The sequence below is a fragment of the Pipra filicauda genome, unplaced genomic scaffold (assembly GCF_003945595.2).
Source record: "Pipra filicauda isolate LSUMZ 115617 unplaced genomic scaffold, ASM394559v2 scaffold83_size3615187_pilon, whole genome shotgun sequence".
Lineage (NCBI taxonomy): Eukaryota > Metazoa > Chordata > Aves > Passeriformes > Pipridae > Pipra > Pipra filicauda.
This window is the reverse complement of record NW_024105020.1, coordinates 3500544-3527520: the sequence shown is the minus strand read 5'-3', so window position 1 is coordinate 3527520 and position 26977 is coordinate 3500544. Positions and strand designations below refer to the sequence as shown.

The 26977-nt window shown below is 38.0% G+C and overlaps 1 protein-coding gene across 3 annotated transcripts in view; it reads left to right on the top strand.

The window, feature by feature from the left end:
- Nucleotides 1-24631, top strand: part of UBE3A (ubiquitin protein ligase E3A) — a 56507-nt gene extending 31876 nt beyond the window's left edge. For 2 of the 3 annotated variants that reach the window (XM_027718139.2, XM_027718138.2), the window contains exons 7-14: nucleotides 3589-4844; nucleotides 12466-12610; nucleotides 16287-16492; nucleotides 18576-18740; nucleotides 19629-19784; nucleotides 19878-19951; nucleotides 20440-20583; nucleotides 20820-22135. In XM_027718139.2, coding sequence (XP_027573940.1) covers nucleotides 3589-4844; nucleotides 12466-12610; nucleotides 16287-16492; nucleotides 18576-18740; nucleotides 19629-19784; nucleotides 19878-19951; nucleotides 20440-20583; nucleotides 20820-20940 — 2267 coding nt within the window. In that variant the 3' untranslated portion in view covers nucleotides 20941-22135. Of the gene's footprint in view, nucleotides 1-3588; nucleotides 4845-12465; nucleotides 12611-16286; nucleotides 16493-18575; nucleotides 18741-19628; nucleotides 19785-19877; nucleotides 19952-20439; nucleotides 20584-20819 lie in introns of all 3 variants that reach the window. The other variant, XM_027718137.2, reaches the window with a different exon arrangement.
- Nucleotides 24632-26977: the final 2346 nt, after the last annotated feature.

Sequence of the window (26977 nt, the reverse complement as noted above, 5' to 3'; positions counted from 1 at the left end):
TTAGGTGCTGTTGTATGACTGTTTTAGTTTCACTAGTTTCATAACTCTTCTGCAATTAATGGGTTATAAAAGTTATGCTTTAACTAATTCCAGATTCTATGTTAAGAAACTTAACAGATGAAAAAAATGATACAGTGGATGATAGGCAATACATTTACTAAGCTAAAAAATGTTTAAGCAAAGTTATTTCTAAGCCAGTGTACAAAAATGAAATGATGTTCTGTATATCTTTTCTAACTTTTATGTAGCTTTTCAAACTCTCAAATAGTAAGTACATACTAATAGAATAATGCTAGTTGTTGCCAAAAACTTGTGATGCGAACAGAAATCAGGCCAAATGTAATTAAAGCCATTAACCTTTGAGCAGATCTTTTTAAGGATTATGACAATAAGTGGTTTAAACACAGAAGTTCAGATTCATTCATTTTAGCTAAAGAAGGTGAAATTGTTTACAGCAAAGAATTAAAGAGGCATATAGAGTCAGCAATAAAGCATAGTACGGTGTTATAGGGGACCTAAGATGTTCCAGTCAATAGCTGCATCAGTTTGTTCTTTATCTGATGCAAGGATAAAATTGTCCCCAAATTATTTATGATCCAAATAAGCAGAGAGGCAAACAGTAGGGAGGGGAAAGGGGGGGCAGTGTAGTATTAGGTGGGTGAAAGGCACATAAGGTCTGTTTTGTGATTTGTCTCTAGATTGTGTGTATTTTTAATGGAGCTGTGCATATACAGAATTTTCCTCATTCTCTCTAACCATCCCCTCTCCTAAGGGTAGATGCCTCAGAGTCTTCTCAACCTACCTTCAGAGACAGTCTATTGGCTACAGCAGTGACTCAGACTTCCTCTATCGGAACATCACAAGTATTGACCTCTCTTTGTGGCAGTATAGACAGAAAACAGTAATGCTCTCTGAGACCTAGTTACTTTTGGAATTGGATGATGTCTAAGGAATCTAATGCTCTGAAATTTTTTAAGGTCCATCTGCTGCAACACTTATTGGGAAAACTGCAGTTGTGTTTAAGAAAGCCAAGGAAAAGGATGTGTAGCTTGCCTTTATGCTTGACATAGGATTTAAAGTTCTAAATAAATTGAAAGAAATACCCTTCGGAAGTAATTATTTACTTTGCTTTTCTGGAGTGCTAAGCCCTAGAACTTTTACCTTTGGGGAAGAAGCTACGTGGAAGCCATTGTAAGCATCTCAGTAATATCTTAGATGGCAGTTTAAAAGGAAGGAAATAGAGAAATCACAAATATATAAAAAGCATAGGTTACAATTGTTGTCAGAGAGAGAGGAGGCACCATTTAAAGATCTCTGTAATTACCTGGGAAGCTATTTTCAATTTCGATCACCAAAATATTAAATTGGAAAGAGAGAAGGTTAGGCAGCGAGCACACAATTTTAAAAAGGTTCCATAAGAGATAAAATAAAATTAATAAATTTCCTAATTAGGGAGTGCGTTGTTGGCAATATTTAGATCACAGGTAGTCTTTTTCACATCAAGGATCACTGCTAGAGCTTGACTTCATGTACAGATTTGTTATGGAGTGTTACTGAGAACGAGGTCTGGGAGGAGTTGCATTTACTTCACTGGATTGCTTCTTTGAAATAGAAGAGATGAGAGGAGAAGGCATGTAAAAGCTCAGAGATTCAGACATAAGTAAGCCAAAATTGGCTTGTGTTAGAAGGAAGCTTCACTTACATTTGTTTTCCTCCAGCTGTTCTCAGTGCTGTAAAGTAAAAATGAGGCAGACTTATGGCAGCTCCTTTACATACTAGTCACAGGATATGACTTTTAAAGCTGCTATGAAACTGCTGATGGTAATATTAAATACTTTAACTGGAACTTGCACATGGTTAGTTCCTGAAATACTAAAACCTTTAGAAGAATGACTGAGAATCCTTGCTGTAAGTATGAAAATCTGAAATGTGTTATATTGTTAAGTTACCAACTTGTGCTGCTAATTTTTATGTTATGAATGACCTCGGTGGTCCGGAGTCAGTGAACTTGAGACTGTGGTCCTCATTTTGAGGAGCCATGTCATGGAACAACATCTGTATCAGCAGTTAAATTTTTTTTTAGATGAGTTTTGCTTCTTGAGCGTGCACTGCAGCAGATAAAAATAGGAGGTGTCGCACTAAGCTTTTCATAATGTTGTCACTACTGCTGTTTTTTTAACAGGACAGATTTTAGTTTTGAGCTTTTTCACTGTCTTCAGATTGGTTGGAAATGAATCTAAGCAGCATGACATAATCTTAACCTTTCCTGTGTTATGTGTGCTTTAAGAGTGGCGTGGGGCTCTGTGGAAGTCAATAGATTGTCTGTCTTTGCATCATCTAGTTTGAATTTTTAATTTAATGACTGCTTGGAACGAATATTAGTGTAGATAATCACATTTCAAAATACTTTAACATATAGTGTCTTTATTAAAAATGTCTATTACAATGATGAACTTCCTTCTTTCTGCAGAGGCAGTTAGTTATTCTAGCATGGTTGATGAATACAGTTCTGAGATATGTGTTTTCTAGATCTCTAGAGATGCTATTAGACAGATTCAGTTTTAGGTCTAAATTGTGTCAGTTCAGAAGAATCTGCATAAACTAGAATATCTTTTCAGGGTCTGAGTGTGGTAATCCTACTCTAAAGCGTCACCTCATGTGAAAGCATCTATGGGTTCTGTTTTAAGAATAACATAGAAAGCTAGAAATAATGTTTTCTCTTTTTGTTTTCTAAAGAGAAAGAGATTTCAAATAACAGATGGGCCTCCCAGATGACTTATTTTGTATCAGGAGTTTGGGAAGAGGGAGAACAGATAGGTATTTGGAGCAGATGATGTTTGTAAACCAGCTTGTTCATCTGAATAGCGTGTTGATGAGTATACCCAAGTTGTTTATCTCAGTGAGGTCTAATGTACAAAGAAATAACCTACATGCCTCACTGTATGTGCAATTTAGAAGGCAGCATACATTGCTGAGTATACATTGTGGGTTTTGGGAGGATTTTCAGGCACAATTTTAGTATAAAACAGTTGCAGAAAGCACTAAAAATAGAAATAAGAAATCTTATATTCCCATTAACATACAACAAAACAAATTATTGAATCTTTTCTTCAAGATCTGTTTTTAAGGGAGAAAGAATGTGTGAAGTCCATAGACTTGCTACACTTGAAAGAAAGAGGTTGATAAAATCTGGTTTGTTTAGTTGAATGATTTATACATTACCTGTGCAGATCTACCAGAAGACTGTATTGTTGCAGTTTAAACCTCTTACTGATTGCTCTTGTTTAGACAATATAGTACTGTTAACTACCAAATATAGTTAACTGGCTGAAAAACAGTTTCAGCATTGTGCGCATTCTGATTGACATCCATGAATAAAGTATTTTACATTTACAAAATCAGTGAATGAAATTGTGATTCTTCATGCTAATAAAATTATAAAGTATCTGTTTTGAAACTATCCAGCACTGATACTGTTTTTCCAGTGTTTGTGATATGACACACAGATTTCTTCAGAAGAGCAAATAAGAAATATTTTATCTTTTTAATATTTATCTAAATAAAATTAATAACTTTATCTTTTTATAGATGTGACTTTTCTAACGGAAGACAAGATATATGAAATTCTTGAACTATGTCGAGAAAAAGAGGATTATTCCCCTTTAATCCGGGTGATTGGGAGAGTGTTTTCTAGTGCTGAAGCACTGGTACAGAGTTTCCGAAAAGCCAAACAGCACACCAAGGAGGAGCTCAAGTCCCTTCAGGGAAAGGATGAAGACAAAGATGAAGATGAAAAGGAAAAAGCTGCCTGTTCGGCTGCAGCTATGGAAGAAGATTCTGGCGCATCATCGTCTTCATCGTCAAGAATAGGTGATAACACACAGGGAGATAATAACCTCCAAAAACTAGGCCCAGATGAAGTGTCTGTAGATATTGAAGCAGTCAGACGGGTCTATGATAGGTTACTTTCTAATGAAAAAATAGAAACTGCCTTTTTAAATGCACTTGTGTACTTGTCACCTAATGTGGAATGTGACTTGACTTACCATAATGTGTACTCTCGGGATCCTAACTATCTGAATTTGTTTATTATCGTTATGGAGAATGGCAATCTTCATAGCCCAGAATATCTGGAAATGGCTCTACCGTTGTTTTGCAAAGCAATGAGCAAACTACCCCTTGCAGCTCAAGCAAAACTGGTCAGATTGTGGTCGAAGTACAGAGCAGACCAAATTCGGAGAATGATGGAAACATTTCAGCAGCTTATTACCTACAAAGTCATAAGCAACGAGTTCAATAGTCGTAACCTAGTGAATGATGATGATGCCGTTGTTGCTGCTTCAAAGTGCTTGAAAATGGTTTACTATGCAAATGTAGTAGGAGGGGATGTGGATACAGATCATAATGAAGAGGAAGATGAGGAGCCCATCCCTGAATCAAGTGAACTAACTCTTCAAGAGCTGTTGGGTGAGGAAAGAAGAAATAAAAAAGGTCCTCGAGTGGACCCACTGGAAACTGAACTTGGTGTTAAAACTATAGATTGCAGAAAACCACTTATCCCTTTTGAAGAATTTATTAATGAACCACTGAATGATGTTCTAGAAATGGACAAGGACTACACTTTCTTCAAAGTAGAAACAGAAAATAAATTCTCATTTATGACCTGTCCCTTCATATTGAATGCTGTTACCAAGAACCTGGGATTGTATTATGACAATAGAATCCGGATGTACAGTGAAAGACGCATAACTGTTCTCTACAGCTTAGTTCAAGGACAGCAGCTCAACCCATATTTGCGACTTAAAGTGAGACGTGATCACATCATAGACGATGCGCTTGTCCGGGTAAGTCCTACAGCAATATGGAACTTAGGTTTGTTGGTTCTGACTAGTGCAACCTACATGGGCCTTAACTAACTGAAAAGGACTTTGTGTGAGTGGATATATATTGATTTCCTCTAGGAGAATCTCAAATACCTTTACCAGATTGTTTGAATTCTAAGTGTGATGCTGAAGATTTGTATGTTCAGCAGAACTACTACTCAGAGTGGTTGCAGACTTAGATGTTTTAAAGTGTCATATAGTTCTTATTCTCCCTTGTCAGACTCTGCATTGTTACAGCTCTTAACAGTGAGAGTGACCAGCTTCTGTTTCAATACTTCTTTGTCCTCTGGACTGTCCTGGATCATCTTTTGATAGTAGGGTTTTTCAGATGGAAGTTGGAATTAAAACCTTTCAGTTGTGTACTCTTCTTGTGGACTTCTGAACTTCTAGAAGTAAAGCGTTATTGCAGTTTGGTGCAAATACTGACATGACTGAGAAAGGAGAAGACAGACAATTGAGAAATATACTGTTGTAAGATTAAAACCTACTCTCTACCAGGTTTTTAATTTAAGAATACTCTTTGTAATTTCACTTCCTATCAGACGTAGAGTTGTATCCAGTTATGTTTTGTCCACTGATGTAATGGGAGTTTTTCCTTTACTGTTCAGCTGAGGGATATGTAAATACTGGAAAAAAGGGAGGGACAGTACTACCTCTTAAGGAGAGGATGGGCTAGAAGAGCATAAGAGCTGGTTTTAGGGAGATGTTCTTTTTAATGTCAGTTACAGCAGATGGAAAGCAGAGCTTCCTCCTTATGATGATAATTGGAAGGAAAATACATAAATATCAGGAAAGGCATTCTTCCATATACAGTTTGTTGGGAAAGAAGTTGAAATCTTTGGGGACAAAAAAAATGTTTAATGTTGCTTAGAAAGCTCGTGGGCAACATCAACATCGTAGTTGCTGCAGCAACTATGTTGCAACCAGGCCGCAGCAGTCACTGCAGTGCACACTTTTGGTCGTTAGGAAATTTAGGAAATTTAAATCAGATTCAGCTCAAACATACTGATTTGAATTGTGATGCACTTGCAGCAGCCCTTGCACAGCCTAGCAGTTTGGAGTTACATGCCTGGGCAGTTGCCACGGATCCTTGTATGACTGTTAATTTAAGCTGCCAGAACATGCTAAATTATGGTGACCTGACTCTGTCAAAGCCCTGAGGAAAGTAAGAATTTTAAACTGTTTATTCTGGGACAGAAAATTAAAGGAAAACATAAAATTGTTCTAAATTCAAGAAGTCTGAACTGTAGTGGTAATCATCAAGACCAAGTGCAGCCCAGCCATTTCTCAGAAGTGGAAATTAGATTATGTTCAGTAAAATGGAGATGAGCGCAAACTCACCATCCTGGCTGGAGGAAGGGTCCCTGTCGTTTCAAACAGATTCTACAAGGTAGCTGTTGTGGGATGTTGTGAACCTGGGGAAAATTGTATCCATAAATGTATGTAGTGGGTACAGAATCCACCTTTTAATTATTGATGCGTCTTAACTGATGATACGGAGTATCAGTGCTCAAAGAATAGATTTTAAATATTCCTCAGGAAGTGTTCAGAGTTAAAAAAGAAGTGAATGGAACAATACAGTGTCGCTGTTGACCATAGTGTGCCTACGTCTCTTTCATTTGTTTCTTTTAATTTTAATATCAAAAAGAATGCAATAGCAATACATTTCAAGAGCCCAGAGTCTCTTCAAAGAAATTGTAAAGTCCTCTTAAGGGTAAAAAAGATGATGGCGAGGACCTAAAAGATGGAATGGAGAAGTTGAATGGGAAATCTGATTTTCTCAACCTGGTAGCACCTAGCCTTATTATCAGGAAGCAGGCTTAGCATAAGCAAAGGGGCATATTTTTTTCCACACTATACCTTAAAATGGTGAGTGTCTTTGCCCGGAACTTGTAACTGTTCATGAAAGAAAGATCCATCAAAAGCTAATGGACATTAAAGGCATTCTGATGCAACCCACACACAAACCTCAGGGAGTCCCTAAGCTGCAGGTGGCTGGAAAAGTATTGCAGGGAAAGTGCTGTTCTACACTGTCCTGTAGTTCCTTCAGCGAGTGCCTGATCTGTTCAAGAATTACATGCTGTTGTTACGGGCACTTTCTGCAACTGGTTGAGAAGTGATTTTAGTAATTTTCACAATTTGTTTCCACTTCCTAATTGGTATGAAATAGGTGTGGAGGAAGCTCTTAGTCTTATGTCTTAAGCTTTAAAGCAGCTGGCTATTTTTCTGATGATAGTCAAAGATGAGCACTGAGTGCACCAGACCTGTGTCTTTATAGAACAGTCAGTGCAGACTTTTTTGAGATATACTCAACTCAGTTATATCAAATAACTGATAACTTCCTGATAAAAGCATTTTCAGGAATATTGACTAAAATGAGGTTAAGATGGTCTTATTCGTATTTTCCTTATTGATGTTGGATATTTTTCAAACAAATATAGCTATCAACCTTGGTAATTTCTTGCAAATGGACTAAGCACTGACCTTTTCACGCTAATTAGTTGAGCTAATTAAGTTATTTCCAAGCTGTTTTTCACCTATTGATACTTAATATTTAAGCTTTTATAATTCAGTATATATATTTTCTCACTTTTTGGACATCATTAAAGCAAATGCGAGTACTGGTGATTATTTTTTTTGTTACTATTATTACTGTTGTACTTCTTTCTTTTAGCAAGAATTTGAAGCAATACCTTTTAAATACTTTTGAAGCAATAACTTGTTTCAAGTTGCTTATTAAGAGACTCTTAGTTCACCCTGAAACACATACATCTAAGGAAAAAATCTCTTTACAGATTCATTGTTCAATTTCTTTTCATGTATGAAACTTGCCTTAGAAACTTATTTTTCCTTTTTTAATTGAAAAGTATTTAATGAAACAACATGCTTTCATGTTTATAATGCAAAGAAAGCATTTGTATTATATACTTACTCTATGCTCACTTGTATGTATGTTATTCTGAAAAGTCACTTGGGGACAGGAGTGGAACGTTGGAATTTGTAACATCCTAGTCCCCACTTTTTTAAGGAACCCTTACATTTGGGAGTTGGTAGCTCAGTTTGCAATTCTTGAAAGCAGTTAACATGCTTTTTTCTGTCTAACAGGTTTAATAGGTTAGCTGTACTCCTGCTGAGTCACAGTACATGCACGTGGTAGTAATGAAAGGAAATATGTCCTTAAATCCCTTCTTCTGCCTTTTCATCCCCCAGCAGCTATTTCTTTCATCCCCTTCTTCTGAGTTTATTCTTCCCCCACCCCCATGGCCCACGTTAGATGTGGCTTTATTCTCAGGCAGCAGTAATTTAAAGGGTGTGAGTTATGACACACAAGTTCTGCAAGTGAAAATGTAGTGGATTCCTTCAGCAGAGTCTGGCTTGTACTTGCTTGAAAATTAGAGAGTAGCTTTGACAAATTTCACATGTAATGTAGACAGCTAGCAGGCAGCAAGCCTCTCCTGCGTGTAAATGACTGTGACAACTGAAACCAATAGGCAGATTCTCTCATATATTAGCAACCAAGTACTTCAGGAGCTTTGATGTTCTTTTAGACTGTCAGTGTTTCTGTGTCCAGATGAAAATGTCAGCACTAGTCTGCCTTGGATGCAGAGTATGTGTGACTGCTGATGTGTTCAAGCTCTGAAGTACAGCTGGAGAGGACACTACTTTGTCACTGTAACTATTGCTTCACATGCCATTTTTTAGAAAAATGTATTGACTGACTTATGCCATGATGTGTCACTGATATTTTCAAACTTTAATAAGCACTGTTTCTGTCATTTTTGCCATCTAGCGTGGAAAATATTCCTGCCACTGCCCTAAAGAGAGCTTTTATGCTACATGGCTAGAACTTGAGGTGGTTTATAATAATTTTCAACCATTTTTAATTGAATAGAAATTAGTTGAGCTACTATCAGTTTTAAGCAGGTAGGCAAACTCTGGTGTTACATTAAACTTTTAAATGTTATTATATTTCTACCATTCAGTGAAGATTCCCATAATTCAGGAAAGCACAGTGTTATTCTGTAAGCAAAGTAGAATCACACCATCTCTTAAGTTGTGGTACAGTGTCATGTTTCAACAAACAAAATACAGATGTTCTTTATGACATGCTCTCTCAGCTTTCAGCTTTTGGATTCACAGATACTCAATTTTTGATGCTCTTGCTTTAGACCTGCTACACATGTGCTTTTTAGGAAGTCCCTGCAAAATGTAATGATGATTTCAATGACTTGACCAATCAAACCATCATGATATAAAACTTTGGTAATTCACACACATAGATTATGTTTATCCAGCAACATCTGTGTTGACAAGATTGAGGTAGCTCTGATTATTATAAACAAGAGGGGAAAAAACAACCAAGAGCCAAATAACTATAACTAAAGGTCATAATTCCTTGCTACAGAAACAGTGCTGCAGTTCTGCTAAAATCCAGTGCCTCTGTACTACTGTGTGTAATTGCTGAATTCAGTTTTTCTTGTGAAGCATCAGTGTTGACACAGATGTTCGAAGGAGCAGCTAAACCTACAACTGTCAGTTGAGCAGCTTAGCAACATTGTCCTGCTTATAGAATCTACTTCAAGGAGCGTCAGGCTTTGTTCAAAATACTGGCTTTTGGGTAATCCTGTATCTGACTCCCTTGCACACAAGCAGCACGCTGTTCCAATCTGCCAAGCCAACGTTTCTCAACTAAGAGTGTTTCCTTCCCTTTTTTTTTAATGCTGTTTTTCTCAGTAAAAAAAAAAAATCATTAGTTGCTCTATATGTATAAATATGAACTGGGTAGAGCCCTTCCCAAATCTTCGTTCGCGAAGCCTAGCCATGATGATGATGATGGTAAATATGAACACTTTCCTAGGTGTAAGTGCATTTTCATGACACAAGAGAGTCTTCACACTGTGACAGAGGGTTGCTGTCCCAAAAGAAATGCAGAGGCAACACTTGCTTTCTCAGAACCCATCCAAATTCATAAAACTTGCAGTATAATAAATTGCTGGTAGTAAATACTACCAAGCCAATAGGGGAGAAAAAAACAAAGCTTTATTGGTGCTGGTTTTAAGTGGAAGGAATTCAGACAGGAGAACTTGTGTCTCTCCAGCTTGAACATATAACCTGTATTTACAGTTTCAAAATAACTGCTAGTTCTCTGCTTTTAAAAAGTCACAGTTGTACTTGGAACATGGCTTAAGCTTCATTGTTATCATAGTCATGAAAATAAATCTTTTACACATCTGTAAGATGCATAATTTTAAGATTTACATAAAAGGCAAAGTGCTAAACTGCACTGTTATGGAAAGCATGGGATGAGAATACCAGTGATGGGGAATTGCAGCAGAAGTATTGTTGATAAAATACAGTGAATTTCAAAGAATAAATGTTATTTGGTCTCCTTAGGGGCAAAAATATTTTATTGCAAATGATATACAATAGAATACCAAACACGTTAGGTAGTACCTAACTAAATTTTTCAGAAAATCTTGTCGTTTACCTGATTGAGATGTAGACTGATCTCACTTGCTCTCATTACTGGGGTCTTCATGGCTTGCCTTCGTGCTTTTTTAACTGAGTTTTATATGCTATGAAGTCAGTACTCCCTCTCTTTCTGAGTCTAGTTTTCAGTACCAGATAGTGCAATTTTTTCTCCACATGCTCCTTTTGCATGAGGTGCTGCAAAGTCTTCAAACCCATTATGATAACCACCCTGGCTCTGTCACCCATCCAGCCCTGCTGTGCTGCTTGGAACACGGATGGCTGACTTGGCAGTTAGTAGGAGAAAATGTGTCTTGCTGGTGGTGTAATAATATGACTTGATGGTGTCATTATTGCTGCCTTTACCTTCTCTGTTCTGTTCCTGTTTTACTTTATACTTCTGTAATAAATTTCTGGGTTGTAAAGAGTGTGTCAGCATGTGTGTGTGCATAAGGTAGGGTAGCGAAATAAAAAGAAATGGTTCAGCGTGTTAAGGACACTTGGTAAGTACAATTTGCACTGGGCCAAATGAGAGGCCCAGTAATATTGTCTTGGTAGAGGAGTGTACAGGTCCATCTGTGCTGTAATTTACTGCTTTTGAGTTTTCTTTGCCACATAGGTATGTTTAGTGTAATCGTGCTGCATAACTTTAACCACTGCGTTTATGCTTTTAAGCAGCATACTTCTAATCAGCTGCAAAATATTCTTGCTTAACTTTTGATTTACTGAAAGAATACATTTTTGTTGTAAAAAAATGAAAGACCTGGCAATGTGCACTCACAGCCCAGAAGGCCAACTGTATCCTGGGCTGCATAAAAAGCGTTGTGGCCAGCAGGTCGAGGGAGGTGACTGTCCTCTTCTACCCTGCTCTGGTGAGACCCCACCTGGAGTGCTGCTTCCAGCTCTGGGCCCCCAGCATAAGAATGACATGGGCTTGTTGGAGCAAGTCCAGAGGAGGGACACAAAAATTATCAGAGTGCTGGAGCACCTCACCTTACAGGCTGTGTGTGTTGTGTTTGTTCAGCCTAGAGAAGAGAAGGCTCCAGGGAGACTTCATAGCACCTTACAGTACCTAAAGGGGGCTGACAAGAGCTGGAGAGGAATTTTTTATGAGGGCACATAGTGACAGGACAAAGGGGAATGGCTTCAAATGACAGGAGGATAGGTTTAGATTAGATGTTCAGAAGAAATTCTTTACTCTGAGAGTGGTGAGGCGCTGAAACAGGTTGCCCAGAGAAGTTGTGGATGTCCCTTCCCTGGAATTGTTCAAGGCCATGCTAGATGGGGCTTTGAGGAAACTGGTTTACTGGAAAGTGTCCCCACCCATGGCAAGGGAGTTGGAACTAGATGGTCTTTCAGGTCACTTCCAACCTAAACCATTTTGTGATTCTATGACCTGTAATGGCCGTTATCTAGACTTGAAACCCTTTATTATGAAATGTCAGAACTTCTATTTGGCCTTAACTGAACTTCCATTTTCATAGAAGCAATGCAGTAGATCTATTTAAAGGCACTGAAGAAATAAGAGCAAGAGATTTTTGAGACTTCCTCATAAGGGTTGAGGACAGGGGATCACTTTGACTATAATATTAGTGTCTTTTTTATTTCTGGGGTTTTTTTTCTCAGCTCTTTGTTTGAGAGATGCAACTACTCATCAAAGGCTTGTTTTCTGTTTTCCACTCTGAAAACATATCTGTGTAATCCCTTCAGAAAACCATTTATTGTCAAACATGTAGATCAGATTGTAGACTCTTTTTGTTGTCAGATGAATTTAATTATCCCAGTAATATATCTTGTTTTCTTCCTGTTTTCTCTGAATTGTGTGCAACACAATGATAACATTTAAAATAAGTGCTTAGAAGAATAGAAATAGAGAAGGCTAACAGACTGTGAACCTTAATGAGCTCACAGATAGATCTGTGGAAAGTTTCTTGCTGCATTAATCCCCAGATTCTAAAATGTGTTTAGAGTAGTTTAGCATTACTGTTGGTTTCTATGTTGTTTTACTGTTTTGATTTATGCTTGCTTTCTTCTTAAGTTTGGAGGGTAGTTTTGACTAAATTCTTCTAGTAAACAGATTTACTAATTAAATATTTCTCTGTTCTCTCAATAGCTAGAGATGATTGCCATGGAAAATCCTGCAGACTTGAAGAAGCAATTGTATGTTGAATTTGAAGGAGAGCAAGGGGTAGATGAAGGAGGTGTTTCCAAAGAATTTTTTCAACTGGTTGTGGAAGAAATCTTCAATCCAGATATTGGTATGTGTTCTAATAATTTACTAATTTAACGGATTGTTCTCACAAAAGGTTTGCCTGGATGATCTTTGAAGGTCCCTTCCAATATGGATTGTTCTGTGTTTATACATTGCCTTTCTATATCCACTGCTGCTTCTCTCTGAAGTTTTTCAGATTCACTGGTGATCATGAGAGTATTTGACACACATTGAGGCTCATTGTCATCATCAGTCATCCTCCTAAGGAGGAATGATGAAAGGAATAACTGTGTGTAGTTAGTGAGATCTGTCATTGCTTGTTTAGATACAAGTGAGTAGTACAGGGTTTCTTTGGAGGGTTCCTTTGTTGTTCTCTCACCTTTCTCCTCACCTTGCTTTGTGATTAGCTTCTAGAATTAGTAATCAAACCAAAGAGGAAGAGCTTCTGCAATAAAGCAAAAGTAGGACTATGGTGAGTTTTTGAGTTATTTCCTCCCCTTCCTCCAGCTTAATAAATCTGGTAGTCTCAATTCTACAGATCCAAAGTGTGGCCGTAATGTCAAATTTGATTGTAGTTAGTTAAGAACCAAGAGTAATTTGATATATTGGGGCCAAAAATTAACATTTCTATTGTAGCAGTCACATCTCCATCTTACCCGGTTTTCCCTTGCTTCCTGCACCAGTCTTTTATGCTTCTGTCTTTATACATGCAAGGACATGCTGCTTTTGGTATGCAGCTTGTCTGCTATTTTGAAAAGATTAAAATGTTATAAAATTATACAAATATTTTGTGTTGGAATAGAAATGAGATCTTCCAGGTTCCTATACTAATTTCATATATTCTATGTGATATATGATGTCACATTGTACTTCATTGTACTTCCTGTAATGGCTTCCGTTAAAGAAGCTCAACAGCCATTAGTTGATTTGGTTTCATTGGACAGTTTTAAAAAAGAAAGCTTGGTTTTGTAGCTTAGAAAATTGACAAAAATACACAGAAATGCGTTTTGACCAGGTTAAAGAGGAAGTCCCCAGAGTCAGTAACAGAATATGAACCTTGGCACTTGCCCTTCACCATATGCAAGACAGTTCTTATAACAAGTGGTACAGAGCCATAGGCAAGTCTTACTCTGAAAACTATTAACTCGGAGAGATTTGTAATCTGAGATAGCAAGCTTACTTGAAATAAATTAAAGTATTGCAAAATAAGGAAGTCTTAGTACTTTGATGAAGTTATCTTTCCAATGCTAAATAAATAGATTTTTAACCCAAGTTTATCTTAACAGAACTTGTATGGGTGCCTATATTGAAATACTCTTTTTTTAATAATGCTAAAGTCTGCTTCAGCTAAGATCCAACCAATGTATATATACTTACTGTGTTTGTAGACTAGATGTGCATGCACATTTTAAATTTTACTTCCATATTCAAAATACAAAAAAGTATGTACGCTTTTTGTATTCGTAGTAACTTGGGGGGTAAGGGGAAAGGACATTTATTGGCTTTTGGCATAAATATGTAAAAGCAGAAAATGTAGCTTGCATTCACAGTCGTCTTTTCTTTGGCACCTATTAACATGCATTGCAGCATAACAGTTTATGTATGCACCATATGTACCAAGTGTGCCTTTTGTTGATTTTTAAACACTTATTTACCTGAGAAAACAAAGGAGATCCTTTAAATGGAATTTAAAATTTCTGTCCTCTAATAGGTAGGTATGGAGTGATGTATATTGTTGTAATAGTTTTTTTTCAAGTGTTTCCATATTAGACTATCTTAAAGTTTTTCTCAGAGGAGACAGTAACTCAGAAAAAATATTGGATTTATGAGCAACAGTCACTATGGAAAAAGGGAAGAAGTGATAACTTCATATAATATCCCTAGCAACACTATACACTTGTTTTCCTCTTACTGAAGATTCCAGTTTCTTCTGGTGTTTCATTATTATTTTAATGTACTGTAGTATTAATTTTGGTCAGGGAATAAAAAATATTGTATTTCACATTAAAGTGTTTACAGATGTGGATCTGAGTAAACTGTTAATCCTTCGTGATTAGACATTTGGTGGATTTGTGTGTTTTGTGCTTTAACAGTTTAACTCTTCTGTCATCTTCCAGAAAGTGCAAGTCATATTGCTTTTATATGCCAGTAATCCAGAAGTTACTTCAGTCAGTTCAGAAAATGGAACACAGGATTCTATATAATTCTATATACTGTTTCTCCTATATATGCCTTAGTTGCTTATCTGTTTCTGATTTTCCAGTTGCCTTATCTGATGTGTCAGTCTGTTATTTGTGTGCTTCCTGAATAGCTGACCCTGTCCTAGTACCTTACTGAGATAAAGAATCAATTTTGGGGAAAAACCAGAGTCTCTGAATGAGCTTGCAGTTCATATCCTGACACTGAATGAGAAATCAGTCTTTATCTCTTGGCTGAAGGTGACATTTTCAGTCGTTAAGAGTGATTTTGTGGCTCTGTTCGTGTGGCTTAGTAATCAATTTGTACATCTACATAGCTTGTAAATAAGCATATCTTTTACGAGCTGCAAGATAAATCCCTGTGGCAAATGTAGTCGATATTCTTGACCACATGGATCTGACTTGTAGTGTGTTGGGAATAAGGAGCTTGGGGAACTTTTTCTTAGGTTCTGCCTGGGAATCATGAGAGTTAGCTGTACAAGCAACAGGTCACTGGGACTATACTTGTCCAGGGCAGTCTCTCTCTCCCCTTAAGTCTGTGGGGTTTGCATTTATCTTGTTTCAGTATCTAGACAGGTAAGCAATGGATTTAATTGTAGGATTCATTTAAATAATTTATAGCCTGTATACAAACTCTGGTTTCATGAAGAGCTATCTTGTGTCTTGATACAACCAAAAGGGTAAGAGACTCTTTGCCTATCTCTTGTCCGCACAGTCATATCCTCTCCCTGCAACTGCTGTCATGTGCCCGTTCAGGTGTTTGTTGCAGACTTCGGCACTCAGCTCATGAGTTGGGCAGAAATTGGTCACCTGAAATAGTGACCTGAATGAAGAGAGGGAGACAAAGCAAAATGACTCCCTTTGAACAGTGACAGGCTGTAAAATTGCAGCTCCTCCTGTGGTCCCATGGTCCCTTTTCCCCTCAAGTTCAAATGTATGTAATAGCTGCAGAAACAATGGTCCTTGAAACAAGCAAACAAATCTGTTGGGCATCTAACTCTAAAATCATGTGTGATAGTCAATCCCTGCTCCATCTTCATAGTTTCTAATGCAGTCACAGGGCTGCATCTAGTCCTGTTCATTTGCTGGAACTGGCCTGAAAAAGCCTTTGAGGAAAGGCTGTCACTTTTTAGTAATTGGAATCCTTCAGGATTGTTTCATCCACATGGTTTTTGATTGTGTTCTTTTCTTGCCCTGTTGTATTTGTCAAAGTTACAATCGATGTTGACAATGTGTTGCTGGTTCCTCAGAAATGGAGGGGATGAAAGCTTGCACAGGTGCAGCTTCGTGGGTGTTGCAGATGTATCACAGGTCTCTTGCATATTTTTAGTGGTGATGTGGGTAACAGTGTTTTGCGCAGCTCCAGTTTACCCTAAGGTAAATAGTTTCTCTTTGCCATTAAATTCAGTATAATGTTAAGTTAAACATGTTTTCAAGGCTAATGCAAATGGGTTAATAACGATAAGTTTTACATGCCGTTTTTATTGAATTGTAACAGATATTGTTCAACTTTTTTTTTAACAGGGATGTTCACATACGATGAATCTACAAAACTCTTCTGGTTTAATCCGTCCTCTTTTGAAACTGAGGGTCAGTTTACCCTGATTGGCATAGTACTGGGTCTGGCTATTTACAACAACTGTATACTGGATGTACATTTTCCCATGGTTGTCTACAGGAAGCTAATGGGCAAAAAAGGAACTTTCCGTGATCTGGCAGACTCTCATCCTGTAAGTTCCTTATGTTCTTTGAGTTTATTAATATATTTTCCATGCAATAACTTAATGTAGATTTAAATTAAACGCAAGATCACTGTCAGAAGTGGAAGTGAAATAACCAGTGACTCATGTGAAGAGTCTATATTTGTTAAAATAAATTCATAAGCAATAAAGCCTCTGGTTAGAAGGAGGCAGAACTGTAAAGTCAACAAATAAGGCTGGGTATCGGTAAAGCTTCGTTTTATTTTTTTACTGCATGAATTGCTAAATATCATTAAGCACTATTAAGCATAAACAAATATTAATGGTATCTTCCCAAAGAGACTTCTAAAATTAGGCTTCTTATAGCTATTTGTAGAAGTACATTTCTAGGAAAAAAATGTCAAAGTAATAGTAGACATGCAAAGGTGTGATGCTCCTATTTTTTGTCTAAAGCAAAAGATAGATGAGGCAGTTAATGAATATCCCTACAGTCTGGGAGCAGTGATCAGCATCCATCTTCCCCACCCCTTCCCAGTTAGCGGCTGTACAAAAGCACTGAGCTGTACGTGAGCTTTGGTAGGTAGAACATACAAGTGTCTGTGCAGGATGTCTTGGCCGTGTTCCACCTGCATTCAGAGATCACCAGTAGCTTCCCCTCATCTTGGCTGGTGTCAGTTGTTAGTAAGCTTCATTTAATTTCAAATGCTGAGACATTCCCCTTTTATGAGCAGTTATGCAAAATCTTAGGCTATTCGAAGAAGATGACTAATGATACTGTTTAGAAAGAACTAACTTTTCATTTTTGAAAACGAGGCATGTGTGATCAACAAATACATTATCCAGTCTGCTTTGGATGGCTACATACAACAGTGTACCAGATTCAACCAGTTTTTCTGTATAATATTGAGAAATAGACAGTGCCCTGAGTTTTCTTTGATTTTTATTATATACTCAAAAGCTTTTGTGACAGAAAAAGTGGATTTACTTCTATGGAACAAGGCAGTCAGGGCATTTCCTAATCTTTCTCCCGTGCTCTTATGTTTCTCCTCTGACACCTGCACTGACTTTTAAAATAATCCTTTTTTAACTCTTTGTATTCTAATATGACTTAAACACTTCAGAGCTTTTCAAACCAAAATGAAATTCTCAGTAGTCAAGCCTCACAATGTTTTTTCTAATGCTGTACAGCATGAACAATAGGGTTTTCACCAGCCTTCACCACCAACAGTTCCAAGTCCAGTCATTTTCAATGCAAGTTATTTTTAAAGGTCCTGTGGAAGAATCAAAAAGACACAGATAGTGAGAGGTTGAGGCTTACTTTCATTTATTACTTCTTGCACACAGTTGTTGCTTTTACCTTCCCTTTGCATTTTCTAGCTCTGTACATCTGTCTCAGCCAAATAATTGTTCCTTTTCTGCATAGCCTTTGGTTTCCAAAAGAGTCTTGGGCTTTTCCTAAGGCATAGCAGGGAGGAAAGCTGGTTGCTCCTTTGAATAGAGCAAACTCTTCCAGGTAATTTCAGATTCCACTTGGTAAATTCTGACCTAACTTGTGATTTATTTTTTGTTGTTCGTAAATGTCTTCTTATGTTAAAGACTGCCCCATCTGTGTTGCTTCAGGATTACTTCCTATGTGGTTTGCATTTTAAATCAAGATGTAGGAGATAAAAGCCTGGTGCCTGAACTTTATATGATATAAAATACAGCATTTTCTTTGATTTTAACACATAAATGTTCCACTTACTAGTGTAACGTGTTCTGGATGCCTAAAGTAAATATCGTCTCAAAAGAGTTAAGAAGAGGCAATTAATGGCTTTTAAGCTGCAGATTTGATCATTGCATTTAGGAATATTGCTGGGTACTGACCGGCTCTTTTAAGAGTTATATTCATTGCCATGTTTCTTTTTTATTCTTAATATCTGCTGTTTTTCATTTTTACAAATGCTGAGCTTAATAAACCATTGTTTGGACTGCCATGGGAGATTTCAGGTGACTTGTGTCATAGAATATAACAACCCTTTTTTGAGGCAGGTGATTTCACATCCTCTGGTATTACTTGGTGAAATCTATTGAAGCTCATTTTTTGACAGAGATTTATTTCTTATTCTGTTAGGTTCTTTACCAGAGCTTGAGAGACTTGCTAGAGTATGAAGGAAGTGTGGAAGATGATATGATGATAACATTTCAGATATCTCACACGGATCTCTTTGGCAATCCAATGATGCATGATTTAAAGGAAAACGGTGATAAAATTCCTATTACAAATGAAAACAGAAAGGTACGCTCAACTTTTTAAGCAGAATCTGTCATCATGGTCATGGGTCGTGGCTAGGTTTCGCGAACGAAGATTTGGGAAGGGCTTTGCCCACGTTTGTTACAAGTGCGCTGGTAAGATGTCGCTACAGGGCTTTGCAAATGTGGGTAAGGCCTTCGAGCCTGCGCAGTGGATTTTTTAGGTGAGATGCAGCACGCGCGGAACTGAACCCACCCTTTAACCCTAAGGTTCATCTGCCAGGGCCGAGCGAACTTGGACGGTGGCAGCAAGGTCCTCAGGATGTAGGTTTAATTAGAGTGACCTTCTCTTAGATGGATGGCCTTACAGGGCTAAGCGAGCTCCCTCTGCCCAGGTTTAGAGTTGTCCTTCTCCTCTGTGTGCTCCGAGGCTACACCTCTCATCTCCCATGAGGGCACAGTCCGCGCCAGCGAAGCTCCCCCTCTCTCTCTCCTTTCCGCGCCCGGGGCTGGGCCCAAGCGCCAGGGGCCGGGCCGCGCCATGCGCCTACGTACCAGGCCGGGGGCCGCGAAACAGAATCTGTAGTTCTTAGATATGCTTACTATATGTAGAATTATGTAGTACTCTATAAAGGTTTGGTCTCACTTATAATGTAAATTTAAAAGGCTTTTAAAATTGGCATACCACAGGGTAATTGTGAATGGAAAAGGCTCCTCTTAAAGAAAGCATCGATACATGCATGTGTAGCTTCTGGGTGTGGTGTTCGGCCTGTTTGAGCAACATTGAGACTCATTCTTTATTGTTGCTGAGTAAAAGCTGAGCCCAGATAATCCATGTAGAATTATAGAATTGCACATATTTTGGGGTCTTGTATTTTTGGGAGGTACTTCAAGTGGCATGTGTTGAAGCACTAAGGGATTTATTTCCTTGCAGGAATTTGTCAATCTGTATGCTGACTACATACTCAATAAGTCGGTAGAAAAGCAGTTCAAGGCCTTTCGGAGAGGATTCCACATGGTGACCAATGAATCTCCTTTGAAATATTTATTTAGACCAGAGGAAATTGAATTACTTATTTGTGGAAGTAGGGTAAGAATTCTGAATGTACACCAGAGAGTGGAGCTTTTTTTGATCCTAAATATATAATTAGTGGTCATCTTTAAAAATATCATCTTCTTACAGAATTTAGATTTTCAAGCACTAGAAGAAACCACAGAATATGATGGTGGCTATACAAGAGACTCTCTTATTATTAGGTAATTTTTTACTAATTTTTAAAGATAAAAAAGCACTTTATCTGCCTGTGTCTTAATAATGAATTTAATATTGTAATTTTTGGTATTTTTCTAGTACTGGAGATGCAAATGTCTTATGTATAATTTCACTTTACTCAAGTATTGTTATTAGAAAAGAGGAGATGATATAAGCATTGTTGAATCAGTATTTCCTTAGGAAATAGGAATAATAAAATAAAGTAAGAATATCTGCAGAACACTTCCTAGCTAAGTTAATGTTTTAAAGACAGTTAAACTGCGATGTTTGGATAATATTTCTGATTTCTACTTCTGAATCTCATTGATTGGTAAATACATTCTGTTAGTTTTGGTTTATGAATACAACTTGTAAACTTGATGTTAAGCCTAATTAGAATTACTACACCTTCAAAGCTCAATTACTTTTGAAAGTCTCACTTATACCAAAGAAAATTTACAGTTTACTTACTTTTTGATTTCTTCCTTGGTAGGGAATTCTGGGAAATAGTCCATTCATTTACGGATGAACAGAAAAGACTATTCTTGCAGTTTACAACAGGCACAGACAGAGCCCCTGTGGGAGGACTTGGAAAGTTAAAGATGATCATAGCCAAAAATGGCCCAGATACAGAGAGGTAAATAAAAAGAAAAAAATCTACATTTTTTTGTGTTTGTTCATAAATGGAAGGGAATTCTGTGCTTTTAAGTTATTAACCTAGTTAAATCTGAAAGTTGAATCTATAAGAAGAGTAAATTTCCTTTAAATGTATTATTTTGTACTTGTGAAATAGCGATGTATTTCTTTTGCATGTACTGCATGTTCCCAGATCTGAATTAGTATCTTGTTTGTTTGTTTTTGTTTTCCCCCCAGGTTACCTACATCTCACACATGCTTTAATGTACTTTTGCTTCCGGAGTACTCAAGCAAAGAAAAGCTTAAAGAAAGATTATTGAAGGCCATCACGTATGCCAAAGGATTTGGCATGCTGTAATAAATATAACAAAAGGGATTAAAAAATGATGGTGATGATGTCCCTGTCCAAAAAGGCCATAAGATAGTGAGCTACAGTAGTCACCTGTGTTTGTGCCTCCCTTCTTTACTGGGGACATTGGGCTGGAACAGCAGATTTCAGCTGCTTATATGAACAAAATCTTTATTTTTTCTTTTAGCGTGAAAGTGTTACATATTCTTTCACTTGTATGTACAGAGAGGTTTTCCTGAATATTTATTTTAAGGGTTAAATCACTTTTGCTTGTGTTTATTACTGCTTGAAGTTGAGCCTTTTTGAGTATTTACAAGAAAACAAACTGTACTCTCCCAAGGAAAATATTGCCATCATTTGTAGACCATGTAACCTTCAAGTATGTGCTATATTTTTGTCCCTGTATCTAATCAAATCAAGAACTGTACTTTTTGAGAAGTTTGCTTTTGAAACTTGAAGTCTTGGAAAACAGTGTGATGCAATTACTGCTGTTCTAGCCCCCAAAGAGTTTCTGTGCAAAATCTTAAGAATCAATAAAGATGGAAGGGAGAACTTGGAATGTTAAATTGCAGCCTTGAGAACTTTACTTTAGTCACAGCACAACAATTAAAATTCATTTCACTATATGTTGTCTTCACATGTCTTGTAATAAACTGTGTTTTTAATTAGGAAACATTTCTTAGCATATGAAAGGATAGAAATTTTAGTTACTTTTTTAAAAAAAGAAGTTTACTGGGGAAAGTGCATTTTCAATGAACAGCTTTAGAGTAGGGAGTGAAGTGTCTCAAAAAAAAGATAGGAAGTTTTTGCTATATTATAAAAAAGGCATGTGGAAGTGCACTTAAAATGAAGTTTTATTCTTAATTGCCTATTATGTTGACATTTTAAATAGACAATCCAAAGTCTTCCCTACATGTTATGTCATCATCATTTATTTAATGAATCATTTTTCCTACCTATCAAGGCACATGATCAGTGTTGCGCCATAATCTAAAGGGATGGCTACTGTATTTTAATCTCATCTAACAATAAGCAAAATTGAACAATATTAAACATGAGGCCTACTTCATGTTGTACACTTCCAACCATTAAACTGTTAGAAAGTAAGTACTAAGGTTATGTTCATCTACTACATAAAGTATTCAGTAGGTTTTTAATTTAACTCTACAAATCATATCAGAAATAAATCCTTTACCTTTCGTAGTCTGTGTTTAATGTTAATTTCTCCTGTTGCAATATACGATGAAGGGATTATGCATTTTTAAGTGGCGACATAACTGGCATATCTCTTTTGCAATACAAGCTGCAGCGGGTGTGCAGAGCTGAGCTTGTGCCTTGACAATTGCTATAACTGGCTACTACCGATCAAACCCGTGACTGTGTGGAATTGGCATTAAGAGGCATAGTTTTGAAATCATTGCAGAAAGAAAAGATGTCTTTCAGGACTATTTTAATAAATTCTTTCTAGTAATAGAAACAGACAACTGTTATGTAACTATGATGCTGAATAAAACAATTACCTTTTTTCACCACGGTTCAGTGAAAAAGAAAACAAGTGACTTCCTTACTTTGATAAATTGGATATTAAATTATTTGGTTAGAAAATGTTCTAGTACGGCATAATTTGAGGTTCGCAAGTACAGAAACTCCAGAAGCGAACTGTAGCGATGTGGGGTCCAGCCATGTTCCCCTGTCAAATCTAAGCCAATGCCAGATGGCCTGGACGTGGGGACTGAAACTTGTTGGGGAGGGCGAGGTGCTGTCTGTCTTCTGGCCTTTGATCTCAAGGTGGACCTTAGGACATGCCTTCTTGAATGTCCACCTTGTTGCATGTCCCTGAAGAGGAAAACACAACATATCCTACCTCTCAGTAGTGTGGCTGACAACAGATCTTTGCTGAGCCCTTCAGGTCTGGAGCATCTTTTGCTGTAGGTGGTGAGAACAAGATTTGCCGAGTGCCTTGAGGTGCTTCGTTACAAGTATGAGAACATCTTGATACTGCTGTGTGGTATGTACTGCATCAACAGTCCAATACTGTAAGCTGTATCCCTACAACTTGTTTTATTCTGATGTGGGTATGCCCAGCTGACAGGTATACATGATTCATGTTGGGGTTCTTTATGTAGGTCTAAAAGCTATGCAGATAGCATAATTGGATAGCGACACAAAGGCTTCTAACTGAGTTGTTGACATTGTAAATATGCTTTTTCTGTTTTCCTTTAGCATTAAGATTAAAATAGTGCATAATTGTATTGGCCTTTAAAAGCGTAAGCTGTTTGTCAAGGAGTCATTTTCAGGTAAGATACAAATACTTCATATCTGACTGATTTCTCATTTAAATATATACTGCCTCCCCCAAAATACCACTAAGGAGATAGTTTCGATATCTCCTTAGTGGTGTTATAAATGTCCAGCAGCAGCAGTTGATAAAGTTAAAAATAAGTAAGTCTTGAAGTCTTGTAGCTGCAGGCTGCATTCCTGCCCTGCAGAAGTACCAGTCAGCCTTTTGTTGCTTGAAAGCGAACATGCTATTTTAAGTTTTTTGGGGTTTGTTTTTTTTTGGGGAGGTGGGGGGTGGCGGCTCTAGGCAGACACAAAATGTCTTGCATCCTCACTTAGTCCTTCAACAGCATTTAGCATATTTTAGGTCTACGAAGCTTACCTTGGAAACTTAAGTGTACTTATGTGTCGCTGAAATAAATCTCGCGAGTGAGACAGAAGATTCCTCTTCCAAGGGAGGAGTCTGATGCCAGTGTGCTGGTGCTCTCTCCACAGGGTGTCCTTAATACGTTAACAAGAAAACGTGTTGGATGTCTCAACATTGCCTCATTTGACATGAGAAATGCCTCTTCAAGTATCTCCTTCTGCACCCTAATAGAAAGCTTTTGCTTCTTGCTAAAAAGATTTCCGGAATGACCGTCAGGAGTGAGCACAGTTCAGTTAACTAAGGAACAGCATTTTGTGAATTTCTGACTTCGTTTGTCTTCCATTTGGCAGGCAGCAGCCTGAGAAGGGACTGTGGCAGCCAAGGGGACCCCTCCAACCCTGCAATTTGAGGAAAGCTGATGCTGGAATGGGCTGGCAATAGGCCCAGGGCTCCAAGCAACTCTGTGTTTCAGCAGTCAGTCTGTGCCTCTCACCCAACAGTGGGTTTCACTGCTGAAGCAGGAGCTTCATACCACATACAATAACACGCAGGTGTGATGGACCTGGTGGGCTGAGCCTCCAGGTAGCCTGCAGTGTGGGCTACCCAGATGCTTTCCTGGGTTTCTGCTCTGTGGAGCAGGGAGTTGGACACAGGTTTCCACACTGCTGATGTTCTGCAAGAGGACAACCCCCACATCATCAGCTTTAAGGTGTTTCCCTGGCACTGTTGTAGCCAGTTACCTGCAGGTAAATTTTTAATCTCACTAGAGGATTAAAAATTTCCTGGTTGCCTCAAGAATTTTCAGGATGAAGATGTTTCAGTTGGATGGAATGTTGAGTTGTGCCTTATTTATTCTGCAGAAAAACTCCAGTGTTTCAGCATGCAAGATGGAGCAGGAATTTCTTCCAAGTTTAACTATGCAAAAGCAAGCCTTTCCGGACAAGAGTCAAGTTTATTATGTTTAATCTCAGTCACAAGGGTCTGTGAGGTTACCTACACTTCTTGTTTATACTTAAAAGTTTAATTAAAGTTGTCACCAAATTTGTAAGACCATCAAGGACTTAATTTTATTTTAAAATTTAGTTTTGTAGCATATCATGGAAGGAATGCTGCTTTGGAAATAAGAGTTAATACTGGCATTTGTCTTTAGACAGGTCACTTCTCACCCAGAAAACCCATGAAATAATGTCATTATATTTTTCTCTAGTGCTGCATCTAAAGGTGTCTTCAGCTGTTGATTTGTTTTATTTTTCATTAACAAAATTAAAATGTGTGTGTGAAGGTGGTTTTAGTTGCAGATGTGCATCTTTCCAATATGCAAGTATAATTTTGTTCTATTCTGCAGTAGGATATATCAAGAAAGTGATCCTGATAAATAATTGAAGTTTACCTACTGTGCTTGTGTTTATGGATGTCTTGCTCAGTATTATATCCTGCTTTGGGATTTCTGTGTGGGGAAATGTCTAAGAGTCAAGGACATTGGAGGTGCAAGTAGAATGATGTGAATCATCATTCTATTTTAGGACAATAAAGTAGCATTAGGAACTGCTTATGTTATCTTGCTGCATAGGTTTGTGCAGAGTTTTGAGATTAAAAGAGTGAGAGCAGAGCTGGCTCTGAAAGTCAGACAGCGATTGCTGGAGTTAGGCTTCTGCCTTTGGAAGGACATGCAGCACAGCTCAGCTATAAACAACTGTGTGTGCAGGGATGCCGCTGCTCCTATGGCCTTGGCTTGCAGCTTGTACTGAGCAATGTCAGGTGAAGGTAAAAACTGCAGCAGCCTGAAGATTTGTGACTGAACTATTGTCATGTGCAAAGCTGACATGAAGCCTTTTTTAACTTCACGAAAAGCTCTGGTGTATCTGCTGTGCCAGTGGGTTCCTGTACAGAGAAAATCCCTCAAATCTACCTTCCCATGGCATTCTTCTGCTTCCAGACCTGTATAGTACAGCAGTGCAAGCAACGGTGCTCAGGAGAAACTGTCTATAACATGGCAACTAGTTGAACTTTTCTGTTCCAAGTTTTGAGCTGCCGTACATTGTGTGCTGCTACATTTGATTTAGTTATTTCCCCTTGCAAGCACTCAGTGTTTGAGCAGCAAGGATAAAGATCAGGTGAGCCAATGTTACAAATTTAGGGGGGTTTATTTCCTAATGCAATTGATTTTTAACAAAAAATGGGAAATTTGGCACAAGCATGTTTCCTAAATGAAAAGGAATTTTCAAATTTTCAAAAGAATAATCTCCCTGTGCCATGCACACTGATTTTTAATTTTCTTTAACTGCCATCTATGGTCTGGGGGTTTTTTTGTCTTGCCAGGAAAATGAAGAAACGACATAGTAAAATAGACAAAAAGCTGAGAAATTAACAGCTAATCATCAAGCTCCCCATCATTTCTGCTTTCTGATTTTCCATGTTCTTCAGTTGCCTATTACAGAAAGATTGGTACCAGCCACCACAAATGCTAAGGAAAGAAAAATGGCATAGCAGACAGTAGTAATTCCTTTCATGCATCTCTATTTCTGGTGTTAATAACTTACCCCTGATTTACCTATATAAGTAAGACAGGTCTCTGTTAGAGCTGGACAGTGTCCTCCTTGGTCTGTTGGGAAGACAGCCCATGGAAGTTGAGCCATTGGCATCGCAGCCTGTGCTCTCCCTGCAGGAGCATAGCAGAATCAGTAGAGCTGATGAAGGAAATCTCTGTGTGAGAATTGCTGGTGTGTCCGCAGTAAAGCTGATGTTTGTGTTCATCTTTAAATAATTGCTTAAATAATACAAGTCTTTCCTCCTTACTCCATTCCTAGGGTATGGAAGGGGGAGGATTGCAAACACAGAACAGCAGAACTGTATTTTCCACAGTGAAGCTGCAAGGGCAGTTGGCAGCAGCAGGCCTCAGCCATTGATCTGTGAGATGGAAATGGTTGCAAAATCTGAATTTCAGAAACAAAAGGCCTGACCATTTTTAGCCCCAGAGCTTGTTCCTCAGGGCTTGTGTGTGTTTTCCTCCCCATCCACCCAAGGCAGAGTGTAAGGGAGCAAGGCTTCCCCATCCTCCTTGTAAGGACTTCCCAGGCACCATTCTCCTCCTGCTTTGGACTGTGAATGGGGCTAAGGGGTGAGAGTGGAAGTCTAGGATTGATGGCTTCGCTTAGGAAAGCTGCCACAGCTGAAATCCTGTGCTTTAACTGCCTGTATGGTTGCCAGATCCATTTAGTGCATAATTCATTTTGCTCTCAGGGATACACACAGGGTTTTTACAAATGTTGAATTATATAAACAAGGGTTTGAGTCTTTCTGTTTGTTCCAGGTTGAAAACATTAACAGAAGAACTGGGACCCTTTGAAGCCAAGTGCAGATGCTGTCATCTTGCAAATCTTCAGGGTGAAGAGCAGCTCT